A 19612-nucleotide genomic window follows, 5' to 3' on the forward strand; every position below is an offset into this window, starting at 1 on the left:
CCCTCCCATCTTCTCTCTCTACCCCATCTACTGTAATTCATTTCTCTCCCTTGGTTTATTTTTCCTTCCCCTCACATCCTCTTATATGTAATTTTGTATAACAATGAGGGTCTCCTTCCATTTCCATGCAGTTTCCCTTCTCTCTCCCTTTCCCTCCCACCTCTCGTCCCTGTTTAATGTTAATCTTTTCCTCCTGCTCTTCCTCCCTGCTCTGTTCTTAGTTGCTCTCATTATATCAAAGAAGACATTTGGCATTTGTTTTTTAGGGATTGGCTAGCTTCACTTAGCACAATCTGCTCTAGTGCCATCCATTTCCCTGCAAATTCCATGATTTTGTCATTTTTTAGTGCTGCGTAATACTCCATTGTGTATAAATGCCACATTTTTTTTTTTTATCCATTCATCTATTGAAGGGCATCTGGGTTGGTTCCACAGTCTAGCTATTGTGAATTGTGCTGCTATGAACATCGATGTGGCAGTATCCCTGTAGTACGCTCTTTTAAGGTCTTCAGGGAATAGTCCGAGAAGGGCAATAGCTGGGTCAAATGGTGGTTCCATTCCCAGCTTTCCCAGGAATCTCCATACTGCTTTCCAAATTGGCCGCACCAATTTGCAGTCCCACCAGCAATGTACAAGTGTACCCTTTTCCCCACATCCTCGCCAGCACTTGTTGTTTGACTTCATAATGGCTGCCAATGTTACTGGAGTGAGATGGTATCTTAGGGTGGTTTTGATTTGCATTTCTCTGACTGCTAGAGATGGTGAGCATTTTTTCATGCTTTTATAGTTTAGGCAGTTGTGGTATAAACAGCAGAATATATGCAGTGCATGCTCTGTGGTTACTCCTTCTGTGGTCTGATAGTATATAGTAGTGACCTATGCTGAGGTCCCTTGTAGGTGTGGTGTCCATACTGTTGTTTCTCTCTGCTTTTGCTATGGGAATGAAGAAAAGAAAAAGATTAAATATCAAATGGAGAAGAAAAAGAGATAAAAATATGTATACAAGCAAACAGCAATAAACAAAAAGTATTAAAAAAAAATCTACTCTTTCCTTCAGTGGTTGATTATGTGGGCTAGAGTACATGATTGCTAGCTGTGTTGAACTGAGTTTCTTTCCCTGTCTTTTTGGGCTGTGCACTCTTGGAGAGAGCTCAGGGTAGGGTTTATTCACCAACTTCTTCATGTGTTTGTTTTGCTCCCAGGGTGAACAGTGGGATTGGTTTATCCCTTGAGCCTTTTGGAATACCTCTCAGCTACCCTGCACACCAAAAGAAGCTCCCCAGGGACAGATTTATTCTGGATTTATTTGGCCTGCGGGTCAGATTCTGATTATACAATGTGTCAGACTCTGGTATCTTTTGATGTGAATTCCAGGTGTGGGGAGAGGTTATAGAGTTGCAACTGTCTGTGCAGGAGGAGGAGGAGGAGGAGATGGCTCCTGCACAATTCCCCACCCATGACTTGATATCCTGAGTTTTTTTCTCCTGTGTCATTGCTTCTTTTTCCAGACTCCTGCAGCAGCCTTTTTGAACTGATAGTTTTAATGGGGAAGTGACCTCAGTTCCCTTAGGCATTGCAGTCCAGTTTTTTGTCCCATAGAATTCTCAATGGACTTAGAGGCTCTCCCCTGTGGCCAAACTGAGTCTCATGGCAGCCACCTGCTAAGCCAGTTCAGCAGTATCATCATAAAGACCCAGAAAAAGGAAAATGCAGGGGTCTTTGACTCCTAGAGCATTCAGCTCAGGTGACATCTTCTCAAGATGACTCCCTTTTAAAGCACCATGAGAATACACTGGGAAGTACAGAGAATTTTGTTATGTAAATTGTTCCAGAGCCAGTTCGCCCTCCAAAGTGTGTGTGGCCTGTTTAGATGATTTCTGCAAGGTGCTGACTTTCTCTCTCTCTGTCTCTCTCTTTTGATATTGGGGTACAACAGGGTAGGTACTTAGTAATACTTAGTAAATACTTTTTGGTAGTTTCATTATTATTATTTCTAGTTATTGTCTCCTAAAAAACTTGTGTGAAAACAAGTGTGTAATGAAATTCCCAAGATATGTTAAATGTTTGCTCCCTCTTGTGGATAGAAAGGAGAATGTAAGCTCTTATAATGAATCTTTTTTCTAGTTTGTGTTATCAAAAGATAAACTGTGGGGGCTGGCATATACCCAAAAGAATTAATAGCAGATATTCAAACCGAAACTTATCTGTTATATGTAATATTTTCAAAACTGGCAAAACTTTATTTATATAATATATAAAATGCATACAAACATTGTACATAGTTAATATCAGTTTTATATTATGTATATTATATACTGTATATAGTAATGTTGACACTTTAATTTTGATTTCTAGTCTCACAGTTGTCAGAAAATAAATTTCTGTTGTTTAATTCAAAGAAACAATATAACAAAAAACAAACTCCAGGAGCCTCCTGTTCTTGTCAATTCCCCAACCCTCCTTCAGAGTAACCCATTACTCTGATGTATATAGTATATGTTATATAACATAATATATAGTATGTAAATGTATAATATAAAATATCTACATATCATATACAGATTACATAATATATAATATACAAAACATATAATATGTAAGTTTTGCTGGTCTTCAAAATATATAATTATTATAACATATTACATATATAAATACATTTAATATCTAATATATTGGACATATAATGTTTTATCTGTTTTAAATGTATTTATATGTAATACATATAAATTATTTATATGTTTTGCCAGCTTTTAAAAAATTTTTTTTTGTAGTTGTAGGTGGACAGCATGCCTTTATTTTATTGGTTTATTTAAAATTTTTTTTTGTTGTTGATGAACACAATATCTTTATTTTTATTTGTTTATTTTTATACGGTGTTGAGGATTGAATCCAGTTCCTCAAACATGCAAGGCAAGTGCTCTGCCACTGAACTACAGCCCTAGCACTGTTTTGCCAGTTTTTAAAATATATATACACAAGACCAAATAGCAAGCCTTTTATTTTTTGTTATACTAGGGATTGTACTCTGGGCCCTACACATGCTAGGAAAGCACTCTATCACTGAGCTACATTCTCAACAATTAGCAGGCTTTTTTATTATGATAAAATATGCATAGTTGCCATTTTGAGGGCTGGTGTTGTAGCTCAGTGGTAGAGCACTTGCCCAGCACAGGTGAGGCCCTGGGTTCAATCCTAAGCACCAAATAAAAATAAATAAATAAAAAGAAAGGTATTGTGTCCAACTACAAGTAAAAAAAAAATATTTTATTTAGAGATAGGGTCTCACTGAATTGCTTAGCGCCTCACCATTGTTGAAGCTGACTTTGAACCTGTGATCCTCCTATCTTAGCCTCCTGATCCTCTGGGAACCCCCTGGGAACTGTGCTGGCAAAGGTCAAGTTCTTTAAAAAAAAAGAGTTGTCATTTTGACCACTTTAAGTGTACAGTTCAGTTGTATTAAGCATATTCATATTGTGTACTCTACCATCACCATCCATCTCCAGAACTTTTCCATCTTCTCAAGCAGAAATTCCATAATGATGAAACATTGACTTTTCTTTTCCCTTTCAACTCTAGGAGTTGGTTACTTTGGGATCATACAATATTTGTTTTGAATTTTCCTTATTTGACTTTCTATAATATTTTAAAGGTACATCCATGTTATTACATGTGTCAGATTCCCACCTTTTAAGGCTCAATAATATTTTTTAGTATGTATATACTGCATTTTGTTTATCCATTTATCTGTCCATGGACATTTGGGTTGTTTCTCTCTTTTGGCTATTGTCAAATAATGTTGCTACAAATTTAGATGTCTAAAAATTTGTTTAAATCTCTTTTAATTTTTTTCAGTATATACCCAGAAGTGAAATTGCTGAGTCATGTGGTAATTTCTTTTTGTTTTTGAGAACACAGCTGGTTTTTATCTTGTATTTGTTAAATAGGCTGTGGTCTTGTAAATTTACTCATTATTTCTAGAAGTTTTTCTTTAAAGAATGCAGAGGATTTTTAAAAATATACAATTATTTGTGATAAAAAAACAGCTTCCTTCTAGTCTTGATGACTTTGTAAAAAAATTTTTTCCCCAAGCAAAGTTTTAAGTAAGAAAGCAAGGATTATGCACTCAAAGGGGAAGAGAGAGCGTGGGCTATCTTCAGAGTGAGAAGCTGCTTTTTTCTTTCTTCGTTGAATTTGCTAGTACAGTGTTGAAGAGAAGTGAAGACAGCAAACATCCTTGCCTTGTTCCCAGTCTTAGGGGAGAAAATATTTAGACTTTCAGTATTTAGGTATAGTGTTAGCTATAGGATTTTTAACAAGTTGAGGAAGTTGCCTTCTTAGTTTGCTAAGAGTTCTATCATGAATTTTTGTGTCAAATAATGTCAAATGCTTTTTCATCTTCTAATGAGATGATCAGATTTTGTCCTTTGTTAATATGGTGAGTTACATTGATTTCTGAATGTTAAACCAACTTTGCATTGCAGAGAGAAACCCATATTAATCATGATTTTTATTTATATCTTAATTGATTTGGTTTGCCAGTATTTTGTTAAGAATATTTGCATTTACATTTATGAGGAAAATTACCCTGGATTTGGAGGATTCTGTGCCCATCTCCCTTGTCAGTAAAGTGAGCCAGCAGATCAGTGACAGTGAATATGAGCTGCAGTAGTACTTGGCATTGTAGCTAGCCTGTTCCTTTTCACCCTTCCAAATTTTGCACAATATTTTATAGTGGCCATTCTTTTCTTTATTTTTTTTTAAAATACATTTATTATTTATTTATTTTTATGTGGTGCTGAGGATCGAACCCAGGGCCTTGCATGTGCTAGGCGAGCGCTCTATCGCTGAGCTACAATCCTGGCCCCCAAATAGTGGCAATTCTTGACTGGAAACCTCTTGGAAGGAGTTTCTAGAAATATAGTTTCAGCTTATTTTAGTACAGTCTAAGAACAGCTGATCCCATTTGCTGTACCTCTTATGCTTTTTTTTTTCTTGTTCTAGAGCTTACAATATACACAGTTTACTTATCACAGTTTATCTTGAATTATATTATACTACAGTATGTATAATCGTAAGAATTTTATTTAAGAGTATACCTTTATTTACCCCCTTCCAGGCTTAATTTAATTCTTGTCTTGTAGTTTATTTTTATGTTGTAAACATAATTATTTGCTGTTATTTTTACTTTGAAGGGTTGTCTTAAAGACTAAAGGAAACAAAGAAAAACTTATTTGCCATTTCTTGCACTGTTTTTGGTAGATTATTGTTTTCCTCTGGTATCATTTCCCTTTCGTGAGAAAACTTTTACTATATCTTCTTGTATATAGATATGTTGGTGAGAAATTCTCTCAGCTTTTGTTTATCTGAAAATTTCTTTATTTTACTTTTGCATTATTTATGTTAATGTTTTTGTTGGGAGTTTCTGGGCAGTGGCAAATAACTGCTCTGGGCATGTAAAAATATTTTGGTAAAGAATATAAAAGAGAATCAATCATCAAGGGAATCAAATCCCTGCCACTTCATAGTCTATCATTCTGCCTGTTTTTTTTAAGTTGTCGATGGACCTATATTTTATTTATTTATTTGTGTGTAGTGCTGAGAATGGAACCCAGTGCATCACACATGCTAGGCAAGTGCTTTACTACTGAGCCACAACCCCAGTCTCCTGCCTGTTTTTTTTTTAATGAGTAAAGTCCATTTATTTATTTTGCTTTTTAATTAAAAAATTTTTTTTTTTTTTTTTTTTTTTTTAAATTTTAGTATTTATTTTTTTAGTTATCGGCGGACACAACATCTTTGTTTGTATGTGGTGCTGAGGATCGAACCCGGGCCGCACGCATGCCAGGCAAGCGCGCTACTGCTTGAGCCACATCCCCAGCCCCATAATTAAAAAATTTTTAAGGGGTGGGGGAGCAAGTATCTATATGACTTTGGAGCAGGAAACTCTTAGCCAAGAGAGGAAAAACACAAACTCACAAAGGAAAAATATTGATCGACATCACTGTATTAAAGATTCTGTGTGACAAAATTACCAATAATGTGAAAAGACAGCAGAAGGTGACATTTGTAGAACATATGTCCATCGAAGATAACTATGGTTTCAAGTCTCAGTCTATAGATGGATCATTTCATAGCTATGGGCTCAAAATGAGGTAGAACATTCTGGCGGAAGGGTATGGCAAAGGAAAGCAGCTTAGAATGTGGCAATCGGGTAGCAGAGAGAACTATAATTAAAAATATTTTAGTTTCTGTGAAATTCCTATTCATTAGAAATGCACAATTTGATGAATTTTAATAATCGCACCTGTCCCTCTAATTTTTACTCTAATAAGGGTATAGAATGTTTCCATTGTTCCAAAAAATTTCCTTGATGCTTTTTTGATTTCTATCACTGTACATGAATTTTGTCTCCTGTTTTTAGATTTCATATGAGTGGTAATAGAGTATGTAATCTTTTGTGTCTGGTTTCTTTTTTTTTTTAGCTGATGCTTTTGAGGTTACTAAGATACAAGTATTATGAATATTTTTCTCCTAGTCTGTGACTTACCTTTTTTACTTCACCTTAGATCCTGGTATGTTGTCTAAGGTTTAATCCTGGCTGGTATGTGAAGGGTAATTTTTATTTCATAAGATTGCTAGAAAATATGTTCTGTTTTTTCAGAGGCTTTTTACTGAGCTTTTTAGCTTTTTGACCTATTGATACCTAGACCTTAGTAAATGTTACTTTGCAGAAAGTTGACATTATGTTTGAGGCCCCCAAATTGCCAAATCTCAGCTAGTATCTCGGTTCATATTTGTTATCTCTATGTATGCAAAAGTTGTTTTTTCAGATACTTTCTCAGAATTGAAAATGTCCTTTGCAGAAATCAGCTTAGTTCTTTTAGGTTTTCCTCTTTTTAAAATCTTAAGCCACCCTGTTGTGACCTGTGAAAAAGCAGTTTACAACTTTCTGATAGATTATTGCAGTATTTCTTTCCAAAATTTTTGTTTGTTCTTAGAGAGCTGGTGTTCTGCAAACTACTCCATCTTACCTGGAAACAGAACCCTTGAACACCTTATTGATGAGAATATATATATTTTTAATAGTTGGGATTTTTTTTTTTACTCTTTACCCAAGTATAAACATCATCTTCCACTATTCTTTCTTTCCTCCTCCTTTTTTTCCCCTTGATTCTCTTAAGATTATATATTTAGGACAACTTATCACATGATGTATGTGGTAGAAACTTTTTTTCATTGTCGTCTGGGACTTGTCTGATTAAAAATTAAAACCTGGGATTGGTTGATTTCTCTTCACTTTCCTTAAAATTAAAAAAAATTAATTGATACAAATGTGATTTTTTTCTATACATGTTTACTGTTTAAAGCAGGTTAAACATTATCTCCTCAAACATTTATTATTTCTCCACGGTGAAATTATTAAAAATCCTTTCTTAGGCTGGGGATGTGGCTCAAGTGGTAACGTGCTCGCCTGGCATGCGCGGGGCTCTGGGTTCCATCCTCAGCACCACATAAAAATAAAATGAAGATGTTGTGTCCACTGAAAACTAAAAAATAAATATTAAAAAAATTCTCTCTCTTTCTCTTTCTCTGTGTCTCTCTCTCTCTCTCTCTCTCTCAAAAAAAAAAAAAAATCCTTTCTTCAAACTTTTTAGTGCAATTGAATCCCGTTTGTCTACTTTGGGGTCTTTTCCAAAAAATCCTTGCCCATTCTAGTGTCCTGAAATATTTCCTCTATGTTTTCTTTTAGAAATTTCATATTCTCAAATCTTACACTTAAGTTTCTAATCCTTTTGAGTTGATTTTTGTAACTGGTTAGGGACAGTAGTCTAGTTTCTTTCTTCTGTGTGTGTGGATATACAATTTTCTGAGTACTTTTTTTTTTAAATTTTAAAAGACTGTCCTTTCTTCAGTTTGTGTTCTTAGTAATTTTGTTGAAATCAATTGATTGTTGGTATGTTGGCTTATTTAGAGGCTCTCTCTTCTATTCTAGTGGTCTGTGTGTTTTATGCCAATACTATGCTGTTTTGATTACAGCTTTGTAGTGTATTTTGAAGTCATTTTGTGTAATTCCTTCTTGCTTTGTTCTTTTTGGCTTTGGCTATTTGAGTTTTTTTTTTCCCCTTCTGTGAGGAATGTCATTGGTATTTTGATAGGGATTTTGTTGAATCTGTGGATTGCATTGGGTAGAATGGACATTTTAACAATACTATTTCTTCCAGTCTGTGAACATAACAGGATGTCTATTTTTTTGGTGTCCTCTTCAATTTCTTTTATCAATGTTTCAAAATTTTCATTGAAGAGATCTTTTACCTCTTAGTTTAGATTTATTTCTAGTAATTTTTTTGTAGTGAAATTAAATGGATTGCCTTTTTGATTTCTACTTCAGAAAATTAGCCTTTGGTATATTGCAATTCTACTGAATTTTGTTTGTTGATTTCTTTGTTTTGAACTTTGTTGAATTTATTAATTCTAGTTTTTTTTTTTTGTAGAATTTTGAGGTTTTCTATATATAAGATCATGTCGTCTGCAAACACTTTTCTCTTGTTAATTTTCTCTGATTTGCCTATTTATGTCTCTGGCTTTTGCTTCTAGATATAAACCATGGATGGTATCTTGGTCCATTTTCTGTTGCTATAATTTCCTAAGACTGGAAGTTTATAAATATTGGTTCATGGCTCTGGAGGCTGGGACGTCAAGGATTGGGTGGTGGTGTCTGGTGAGGGACTCATGCTGCTTTAACTCGCGGTGGAAAGCCAAAGGGCAAGTGGGCATGCCCACTTCATGCCGAGCAAGCATGAAGGGTGGACTTGCTTTATAAAACCTGTTCTTGTGGTAATTAATCGAGTTCCAAGAGAGTGAGAATTCATTGGAGACAGGCATTAGGATAGAGAGAAATCTGAGAGAAATGTGCTTCTTTCTACAGTAGTGAAAAAGAAGATATGAAAAAGGTAGAAGAATATATTGATAACTTTTTGAATCTAAGAAATGAGAGATAAGGAGGAGTCTAGGATGATTAAACATTGCTCTGGTAGTGTAATAGAGGGGATATAAGTATAGCACCTTGTACTTTCTCTTGCTTTTTTAGTTATCTGGGAAGGATCAGAGAGAGATAAGTAAGAGTTAAACAACATAATGAGGTAAATAATTTATAAGTCAGGATGCAATTAAATGCAGAATAATTATTCGAGACAATAACTCAGAAGAATAAAGAAAGAATTATGTTTCATGTACAGGTTGAGTATCAATTATACGAACTGCTTGGGAACAGAAATGTTTCAGGTTTTGAGCTTTCAAAATTTTTTTTTTTTGGATATTTAAATACTTGCATTGACCTTACTGATTAAGCATCATAATCCAAAAATCTGAAACATAAAATGTTAAAAAATCCAAAACTTTTGAATGGCTGATGTTCAAAAACTCTTAGCTTTTAGAGCATTTTGGAATAGTTCAACATATGGGGGACTTCAAACCTTAAAGGCTTAAAATCTAATCATATTTTAACCTTTTCTCTGTCATATCTCAAAGTGGAATGTGATTAAATGCTAAGTAAATTTCTTATATTTTTTTCTTTTTTTTTAGGATAGGGTCTTGCTGTTGCCTAGATTGACCTCAAATTTATGAGTGTTGTGTCATAGCCTTTGAAATAGCTTGGGATTCTAGGAGTGAACCATAGTGCCTAATTCTAGATTTTTTTTCCTTTGGATACACTAATTATAGAAGTTTTGTAGAAACAATTTGCTAGGAGGCTAGAAAAATTACAAACTGATGGTAGACACAGAACAGTATCTCTTAACATAAGCAAGTTTAGGAAAGATTCTAGCTTATATTAAAAATGCTTTTTATTGACCTACATAATTATGTACACTTATTTATATGCCTGTGATATCATAAACAAAATTTCCTCTTTGATATGTTTGAAAGTGAATGGAGAGAAAGATCTAACTTTAAGACAGTTCTAAAAAGGAATCACAATTGTTAATATCAGGTTTTAGTATTTCTGTAAATGTGTCTCAAATAATGAGAGGTTGCTTGTTTGTGAGGAATCTGTGGTCTGATCCTTTGCTTTGTAGACTTATGTTGGATTTAAATTTTTTTTCCTTTTAGATATACATAACAGTAGAGTGTATTTTGACATATACATTCATGGAGTATAACTTATTCTAATTAGGATCCCATTCTTGCAGTTATACATGATGGAGAGTTTGACTGGTCATGTATTCATATATGAACATAGGAATTATATCCTATTCATTCTACTGTCTTTCCTATTCCCATTTCCCCTTCCCTTCCCTTCCCTTCATTCCCCTTTGTCTAGCTGAGGTCTGGTTTCATGCTTGGAGTTGAAGAATAAGATTCAGGGAAGTAGTAAAGAAGTATTCCCAGGTGACCATTCATCTTGGGTCATGGGGTAAAGACATCATAATTCTCAAAAAAAAAAAAAAAAAAAAAGAGCTTTAGAACGTTAAGACTGAGTTCTTACTAATAAAATTTGGTTCAGAACCAGTGAAATCCCTAAAGTCCAAAGCAAATGAAAGAAAACACTTTTTTAAAAAAAATTGTTTTGATTATTTTTTATTTGTTATTTTTAGATATACATGGCAGTAAAGTGTATTTTGACATATTATGCACACATAGTTACTTATATAGGATCCCATTCTTGTGGTTGTACTTGATGTGGAGTTTCACTGGTCATGTATTTATACATGAACATAGGAAAGTTATGTCTGATTCATTTATTCTACTGTCTTTCCTATTCCCATCCCCCTTCCCTTCATTCCCCTTTGTCTAATCCAGTGAACTTCTATTCTTCTCTCCCCCACTCTGATTATGTGTTAGCATCCACATATCAGAGAGAACATTCTACCTTTGATTTTCTGGGATTGGCTTATTTCACTTAGCATGATAGTCTCCATGAAATCATGTAGAAGAATGAAATTTAACCTGTATCTCTTACCCTGCACAAAACTGAAATTCAAAGTGGACCAAGAACCCAGGTACTAGACCAAAGACCCTGTGTCTGCTAGAAGAAAATGTAGGCCCAGCTCTTCATCATGTTGGCTTAGGAACTGACTTCTTCAACAAGACTCCTAAAGTATAAAAAATAAAATAAAAAATTAATAGGATGATATCAACCTAAAAAGCTGCTTCACAGCAAAGGAAACAATCAAGCATGTGAAGGTGAAGCATACAGAATGGGAGAAAATTTTTGCCACCTGCACCTCAGATAGAGCATTAATCTCTAGGATATAGAAATAACTTAAAAAAAAAATCCCCCCCCCCAAAAAAAGACCAACAAACAAACAAACAAACACAAAAAAACCCCAAATAACCCAGTCAATAAAAGGGCAAAGGAACCAAACAGGCACTTCACAGAAGAAATATGAATGGTCAACAAATATACGAAAAAATGCTCAACATCTTTAGCAATTAGAGAAATGCAAATTAAAACTACCCTGGGATTCCATCTCACTCCAGTCAGAATGGCAGTTATCAAGAATACAAGTTACATTAAATGTTGGTGAGGATGTGTGGAAAAGGGTTCACTCATATATTGCTGGAGGGACTGCATATTGTTGCAAACACTCTGAAAAATTTTATGGAGATTTCTTCAGAAAACTTGGAATGGAACCACTATTTGACCCAGTTTTCTTACTCATCTGTATAGGTCCAAAAGATCTAAAAGGAACACTTTTTAAGGACACTTCTACAGTCTAAGACATGAAAATAACTCCTACTGAAGATGAGCTCAGTGTCAGATATTACATCCCACAGAAAAGCCTCAATCATAGCAGATGTCAAAAGTTTAGATCTAGAGACTGAGGGTATAGCTCAGTAGTAGCCTTGGATTTGATTCCCAGAAATCCCTCCCCCCAAAGAAAAATAAAAACACAACCCTGTATATAACCTCTAGACCTAAAACATTGAGAACTGACAACAATCTCAGAGAGACTTTAAAATGTGTATGTTTAAAATATATAAAATGAGTAGAATTCACAAGTTAAGAAAATAGTGAAGAATTGAAGATTGGATTTCAAAAGGAATCTAATTAAATTCCTGAATGAAAAAACTCAGTAGATGGGTAAAATAGAAGATTATATAGATTAAAGATAATGAGATAGCAGATAGAGTAGCTACTGTTTCAATATATATGGAAAAGTTAAAAGTGATTTGGGGGCTAAAATGAAATGTACCTATTTTGGAGCTCTGTAATGGGGAGAAACAATCTGTGGAAGAGATAATAATTAAATAAAAGTGAAGAATGTTCCAGATTTATAAAAATACACAAACACTGTGCCATATATTATAACTATAGACAAGCAAAATAAGAAATAATTTCTGAAAGATACCAGAAAATGGGATAGTTAGAAAATAAGTAGGAATGATAGACTTAAGATGAACTGTATTAATTACTATGTTAATTATGGGTGGTTTAAATACTGTATTCAAAAGGAAGATATCTGTTGGGATAAAAGGAATGCCTGGCTATAGACTGTCTGAAGGAAACACCCTGAATAGATACAGATACATCTAAAAATCATGAGTAATGTATGCTAACAGGCTGAGTGTGGTGGTGCAGGCCTATAATTCTAGCTATACATTAGGCTCAGGCAGGAAGTTCACAAGTTCAAGGCCAGCAGGGCCAACATAGCAAGACCCCCATCCAAAATAAATGAAGAAGATAAGCCATGCCTGTATTAGTATTAAAGTAAACTTCAGTACAAGAAATATTGCCAAAGCTAAAATGAACATACTGTAAAGAGAATCGGTTCTTGATTTGTGTACACTCAATGTATCAAGCAAAATTGTATACAGAAATAGATAAATCCATAATTATAAATGGAGATATGTTCAGTCTCCTGTAAGTAATGGAACAAACAATCACTAAAGATATAGAAGATTTGAACAGATTATCAACAGCTAGATTTAAAGACAGCTCTACATGACAACAGGCAGAATACATTTTTACATGCATTTGAAACATTTAACAATACAGATCATTGATTCGTGTATGACAGGAAGTCTTGATAAATTTCCAAGGACTGAAATCCTATAGATAATGTTCTGTGACCAAAATGAAATTAGAAATTAGTTGCAAAAGGGTATTTGGAAAATTCCTAAACATTTGGAAATTAAGTGACATCTTCCCAAATAAAATACATGAGGTCAAAGCTGAAATCATGAGGAAATCTAGACTTAATCTTTATTTGCATATGACAATTCTCTGCAGTGAAAATATTAGGAATCCATAGAAAAACTACTTAAACTAACAAATTTTTGTACAAAGTCAACATGTAAAAATAAGTCATATTTCATGTACCAGCAATTTGAAAAATAAAAATTTTGGGGAAATTTCATCTGTACTGAATATGTGCAGACTTTTTTTTTTTTTTCCCTTCTGGTCATTATTCTTTAAACAGTGTACCAACTATTTATATAGCATTACTTTGTATTAGGTATTTTATGTAATCTAGTGGTGATTTAAACTATATAGAAGAAAGTGTGTATGTGATATGCACATACTACACCATTTTATATAAACGATTTAAGTATTCACAGAGTTTGGTGTCTGCCAGAGGTCTTGGAACCAACCAGTCTCTTGCTGATATTGTGGGATCACAATACTGAATTTTAAAACTAGAAAGTGCAAGTCTTCTGTTTTTTTCTTTTTTAAGTTTTCTTTTTTATCTTTATTATTTTGTTTGTTTATTTTTATGTGGTGCTAAGGATTGAACCTAGTACCTCACATGTGCAAGGCAAGTGCTCTGCCACTGAACTACAACCCCAGCCCCTGGTCTTTTTTCTTTTCTTCTTCTTTTTTTTTTAATTGTTTTCAGTACTCTGGACTCCTTGTGTTCTGTTTTAATTTGAGGATCAGCTTTTATATGTATTCAGAAAAGGCTGTTTGACTTTAATAAGAGTAGCATTGAATCTGAAGATCATTTTTGGTAGTGTTGTTTTCTTAATATTGTAATATCTTAATATCTCTAAATATCTTTTACTCTATGAACACAGGATGTCTTTTCACTTGTTTTGAGCTTTTAAAATTTCTTATAGTAATGTTTTGTAATTTTCAATGTAAAAGTCTCTTACTTGTTGGTTAAATTTATTCTTAGGTTTTTATTCTTCTGGATTGTATCATAAGGAATTTAAAAAAAATATTTTTTGGATTGTTTATGGTAATATATTTTATAGAAATAAAATTGAGTTTCCTGCATTTATCTTTTATCCTGTAGTTTCACTGAATTTATTGGTTTTGTGTGTGTGTGTGTGTGTGTTTATGTGTGAGAATTTTTAAAGATTTTCTGTACATAAGAATTTTTATATAGTTTTGCTTATTCTATTTCAGCTTCAGTGTGTTCTTTTTCTTACCTTTCTTGCTTTTCCAGGAAGTTTCATTATTCTGTTGCATAGAAGTGGCAAAAGGGGCTGGGGGGGATATAGCTCAGTTGATAGAATGCTTGCCTCACATGCACATGGCCTTGGGTTTAATCTCCAGCACCACAAAAACAAAACAAAACAATAGAAGTGGCAAAAGGACCCACCCTTATTTTATTCCTGATCTTAAGGCAAAGGATTTAATTTTTCATAATTTGAGTATAGTGTTAGATCTGTTTTTTTAAATAAATGTCTTTCATGCTAAGGAAGTTTCTTTGTAGTTTAACATTTTTATAATGAAAGCCTTTATTTTTTATCGCATAATGTTTTTCGGTGTGCTTTTAGCTATTATGGTCTTTTTTCTCCTTTCATTCTGTTAATGTAATAATCGTTATTATATGTTGAACCACCACAAACGAGGCCATGTATTCCTGGTTTTTTCTTTGTTGGAAGTCTTGATTACTGATGTTGTCCCTTTATTTGTAGATAGTTTCAAATTTCCTTTTTCTTCTGCAGTTTTGGTAGTTTGTTTCTAAGAATTTTTAAATTTTATCTAGGTTTTCTAATTTGTTGACATGTACTTGTTCATGGTATTCTTTTTCATATTTTTATTTCTATAAGGTTATTATTCATATTCTTATTCTCATTTTAATAATTTGAGTCTTTTTGATTTGTCTTTTAAGATTTCTTGAGATTTGATTTGTGTTCTAACTAACCTTTATGCCGGAGAATGTTCCATGTGTACTTATGAAAAATATTTATTCCTATTGTTTTTGGAGTTGAGTGTTCTGTATATGTCTGTTAATGTCTAGTTGCTTATAGTGTTTTTCAAGTCTCCTATTTTCTTAATGATCTTCTTTCTAGTTATTCTGTCCATTATTGAGAGTGTCATGTCTATTATTGTAGAACTATTTCTCTTTTCAGTTCTTTCAGTTCTTTTCTTCATATATTTTGGGGGCTCTGCTACTAGATATGTATGTTTATCATATTTACATCTTCTTGATGCATTGTCCTTTTTACCAGTATATAATATGCTTTTTTTCCCCTCTTGTTTGAATTATTTTGACCCAGAGTCTGTTTCATCTATGTTAGTGTAGCCACTAAGCTCTCTTTAGATAGCTAATTGCATGGAATAGCATTTTTCATCCTTTTCCTTTCAGCTTATTTCTCTCTTTGATCTGAAGCACATCTCTTGTAAGCAGTATATAGTTGGATTATGTCTTTTTATTCATTCTATTCATCTTCACCTTTTATTTGAAGAGTTTAATTCGTTTATACTTAAAACAATTACGTATGGAAGCATTTCTGTCATTTGCTGTTCTGAAAATGTGTCATGGACAAATGTGTCAACATCTTTTCTTCCTCAATTCTTTTATTATTGCTTTCTTTTGTGTTTATAACTCATATTTTTTTTACTTCACTTCATTTTTGTGTCTATTTAAAAAGTTATTATAGGTCACTCTTGAAATTACAAATCTCTTTAATTATGAATGTATTTTGAATTAGCATCAATTTAGATCCAGTAGTATACAAAACCTCTGCTCCTCTAAAACCCATCATTTCCACTTCATGTTCTTGTCAGCACTTACATCTTTGTACATTATATGGTCACTATTACAGATTTATATTTGTTTATGTATTTTTCTGTTAAGTCATATAAAAAGAAAAATGGACTTAAAAACCAAAAGTACAATAACACTGACTTTTGTATTTATTTATGTACAGATGCTCTTGAAGTGATGATGTGTTAATATACCATTAAACCTTTCATAATTGAAAGTATTATAAGTTGAAAATGCATTTAATACAACTACCTTGTTGAACATCATAGCTCCTTAACATAGTACATTTTTGAGTATCAGTTGTTCACCCTTGTGATGGTGTAATTGAGGGCTGTGTCTCACTGCTGTTACCCAGGACCACAGCAGTATGGTACTGCACATAACTAGCCAAGAAAAGCATAACAATATATATGCAGTGGGAATATAATGAGAATATAATGCAGAGGAAAGAGAGAAGGGACAGGAAGAATATTTAAAGAATAAATAATGGCTGATCAGCAGCATTGGTGCATGCCTCTAATACCAGAGGCTTGGGAGGTTGAGGCAGTAGGATTACAAGTTCTAGGCTGGCCTCAGCAACGTTGAGGCCCTAAGCAACTGAATAAGATCCTGTGTTTTTTTTTTTTTTTTTTTTTTTTTGAGAGAGAGAGAGAGAATGAATTTTAATATTTTATTTTATTTTTTTTTAGTTTTCGGCAGACACAATATCTTTGTTTGTATGTGGTGCTGAGGATCGAACCCGGGCCGCATGCATGCCAGGCGAGTGAGCTACCGCTTGAGCCACATCCCCAGCCCCAAGATCCTGTCTTAAAATAAAAAAAGACAAAGGGCTGGGGAGATAGCTCAGTGGTAAAGCATCTCTGGGTTCAAATCCTCAGTGCCACAAACAATCTTTTTACAAAAGAATAAATAATGGTCAAAAACTTCCCAAATATGATAAAAGCTAAGACTCTACATCTTTGTGAAGTTCAATAGGTTTCAAGAAAGATAAACACAAAGATATCTATATCAAGACACATTATAATCAAACTATCAAGAGCCAAAAAGAAATTATTTCTTCTTCTTCTTCTCCTTCTCCTCACACACACTGAGCACATCTTTGCCACTGAAGTACATTTCCACTTCCCAGAAAGTATCTTGATAACAGCAAGTAGTGATTTTTATATAGTTGTGTACCATGTTTACTCTGGTAAACAAGAGAATGCACATACAATGGTGGTACCATGAAATTACAACAGAGCTGAAAAATGCCTGTTGCCTAGTAACACCACAGCATTTGTGTGATGTTGGTGTCAACAAACCTACTATGTTGTCAGTCGTATAAAAGTATGACACAATTTGTGTACAGGACATAATACTTGATAATGATAATAAATGACTAGTATTACTAGTTTATGCATCCACTATGAGATCCTTTTTATCACTAGCATGTATTCCTTCTACTGGTCAAAAGCAAAGTTTACTACAAAACAGTATTCCCTGGTACATTGTCGTGTCATTTGATTACATCAAGTGTCTGGCCTATACCATCTCTAGATCTGTATACACTATAATGTTTACACAATGACAATATCATTTACCAAGCCATTTCTCATGAATTGACATGTGGCTATAAAAATGATCACTAATAAGATTTCATAGTCAATTTCTCATCAAAAACTGTACAGTCCAAAAGACAAGGAGATGACATATTTAGTTTGCTGGAGAAAACAAAACAAAACAAAAACCAACAAAACATGAAGTAAAGCACTGTCTGTAAAAATTGAAAGAGAAATTGACATTCCCAGATACTAAAGGTTAGAGAGGTTGTGACTATTATTAGATCTACCCTATTAGAAATGCTAAAAGGAATCTACTGGAGGAAATGAAAGGGCACTACTTAGAAACTTGAAGTTATACAAAGAAATAAAGAACACTGTGAAGGGTAACTACAGATGGCCCCTGACTTAAACTTGTTAAACAAAACATTTTTTTTTTCACTTTGGTCTAAATGTGATACAAATTAAAGAGAAGTTGTACTTCAAATTAATTTTAATGTTAACAGTTAGAGCCTAACTCAGTTGCGGAGGCTGTCTTGAACTTAGGATCCTCTTGCCTCAGCTTCACAAATTGCTAAGATTACTAGCATGCACTACTGCACTTGGTGCATTTAGGATTTATATACTAAATCCTACCTATGTGTATTTTGTACTTACAGCACATCTTAGTTGAGCTAGTTTTTAAGGACTCAGAAGTCACAAGTGTCTGATGGCTGCTGAATCAGACAGCACAGGTTTTAGAAGTTTTATAGATTTAGGTTATAGTTTAGGTCTGTTACTTGTTTTGAGTTAAGTTTTATATTAATTGTGTTTTGGCTTGAGTTCAGTTATTTACATAAAATTGTTCCTAGCAATTAGAGATCTAGAGATTCTACTGAGCTCAATCTCAATATTTAAGCATATGTTATTATCTTAATTTTCTTTTATTTTAGTATGATCTAAATTTACTTTGCAATCTACAATTTTCAAACTGTATGCATACAGTTTTCAGAAGTATTACCCATTTAGTTTCTTGGCTTTATATATTTTCTTGAGCTTCAATTACATATTATGTATGCCATTTGCTTTTTAAAATCTAATTAACTTCCCCATTTCTAAAATTATATCTAAAATGCTTATTTTCTTGATTTTAGGCATGTACTGGCATTGAAAACATTGATGAAGCTATTACATTGCTTGAACAAAATAATTGGGACTTAGTGGTAAGTACTTTTTAAATTTTCTGACCTGTATTCAAATTTTATGAATTTTTGCGTGTCTTTACCATTCTTTGTATATGGTTCAGCATACCATACTCCATGACTTATCTGAATATGTAGAATCTAATTATCATATTTTTACTATGTAGTCATTTTTAGTTCAGTATTAAATTACTAAATTAGTTTGAGTTCTTAGATAACTGTGATTTTTTAAAAGTTGTTATCATATTGTATATTTTGTTTCATCTTCCCATGTAGTGTTTTAGTGGAGATTTCTGGAAGGAATGAAAAGTCAGACTTGCCTGAATGTCTGAGTAACTCTATTTGATGTTTTCCCTTTACTTCTTGGGGTCTCATTAATAATTACTCCACTCTAAATTATTAAAGAAGAGGCTTTCTGCGTGGTTTCCTTATGAACCCCAGGCAGTTTATTATAGAGGTGGTTTAGTTTAGTCTTTTTTTCTGGAGGCAGGCAGAACTCAAAAGGGAAGGTATATCACACCACCAACTGCAGCGCAAACTAAAAATAAATTGAATTGGAGCAGTCAGTACTGGTTACTTTAGGATGACACAAATGTCCCTTTATGCCTTTGAAGGGCTGAAGAAAATTAAAATTACAATTTTGAAGAAGTACTGATTTTCAAAAAATCAAAACTTGAGATGTATATTTACAGATATATAAGTACATATATATTTGTATATTACACGGACTTACAGAGTTTGTAGTTATTACCTATATGCTTAGTGTGGATCTACCATTATTACTTTTTTACTGAATGTAAAAATTATTTTCAGATTGTAAAAGTACTAATGCTCATTGTAATGAAGTGAGAAGATACAAAAAATTTACAGAGAAGAAAATATCACAGGCTAAGCATTCCTAATCCAAAATCCCTATATCTGAAATCCTCCCAAATCTTTTTTTTTTTTTTTT

The 19612-nt window shown here is 33.3% G+C and overlaps 1 protein-coding gene across 1 annotated transcript in view; it reads left to right on the forward strand.

Moving 5' to 3' along the window:
* Faf1 (Fas associated factor 1) overlaps nucleotides 1-19612 on the forward strand; it is a 375874-nt gene that overhangs the window by 36320 nt on the left and 319942 nt on the right. The window contains exon 2 of the mRNA XM_015485020.2: nucleotides 18613-18681. Coding sequence (XP_015340506.1) covers nucleotides 18613-18681 — 69 coding nt within the window. The remainder of the gene's footprint in view (nucleotides 1-18612; nucleotides 18682-19612) is intronic.

Source organism: Marmota marmota, unplaced genomic scaffold, assembly GCF_001458135.2.
Source record: "Marmota marmota marmota unplaced genomic scaffold, marMar, whole genome shotgun sequence".
Lineage (NCBI taxonomy): Eukaryota > Metazoa > Chordata > Mammalia > Rodentia > Sciuridae > Marmota > Marmota marmota.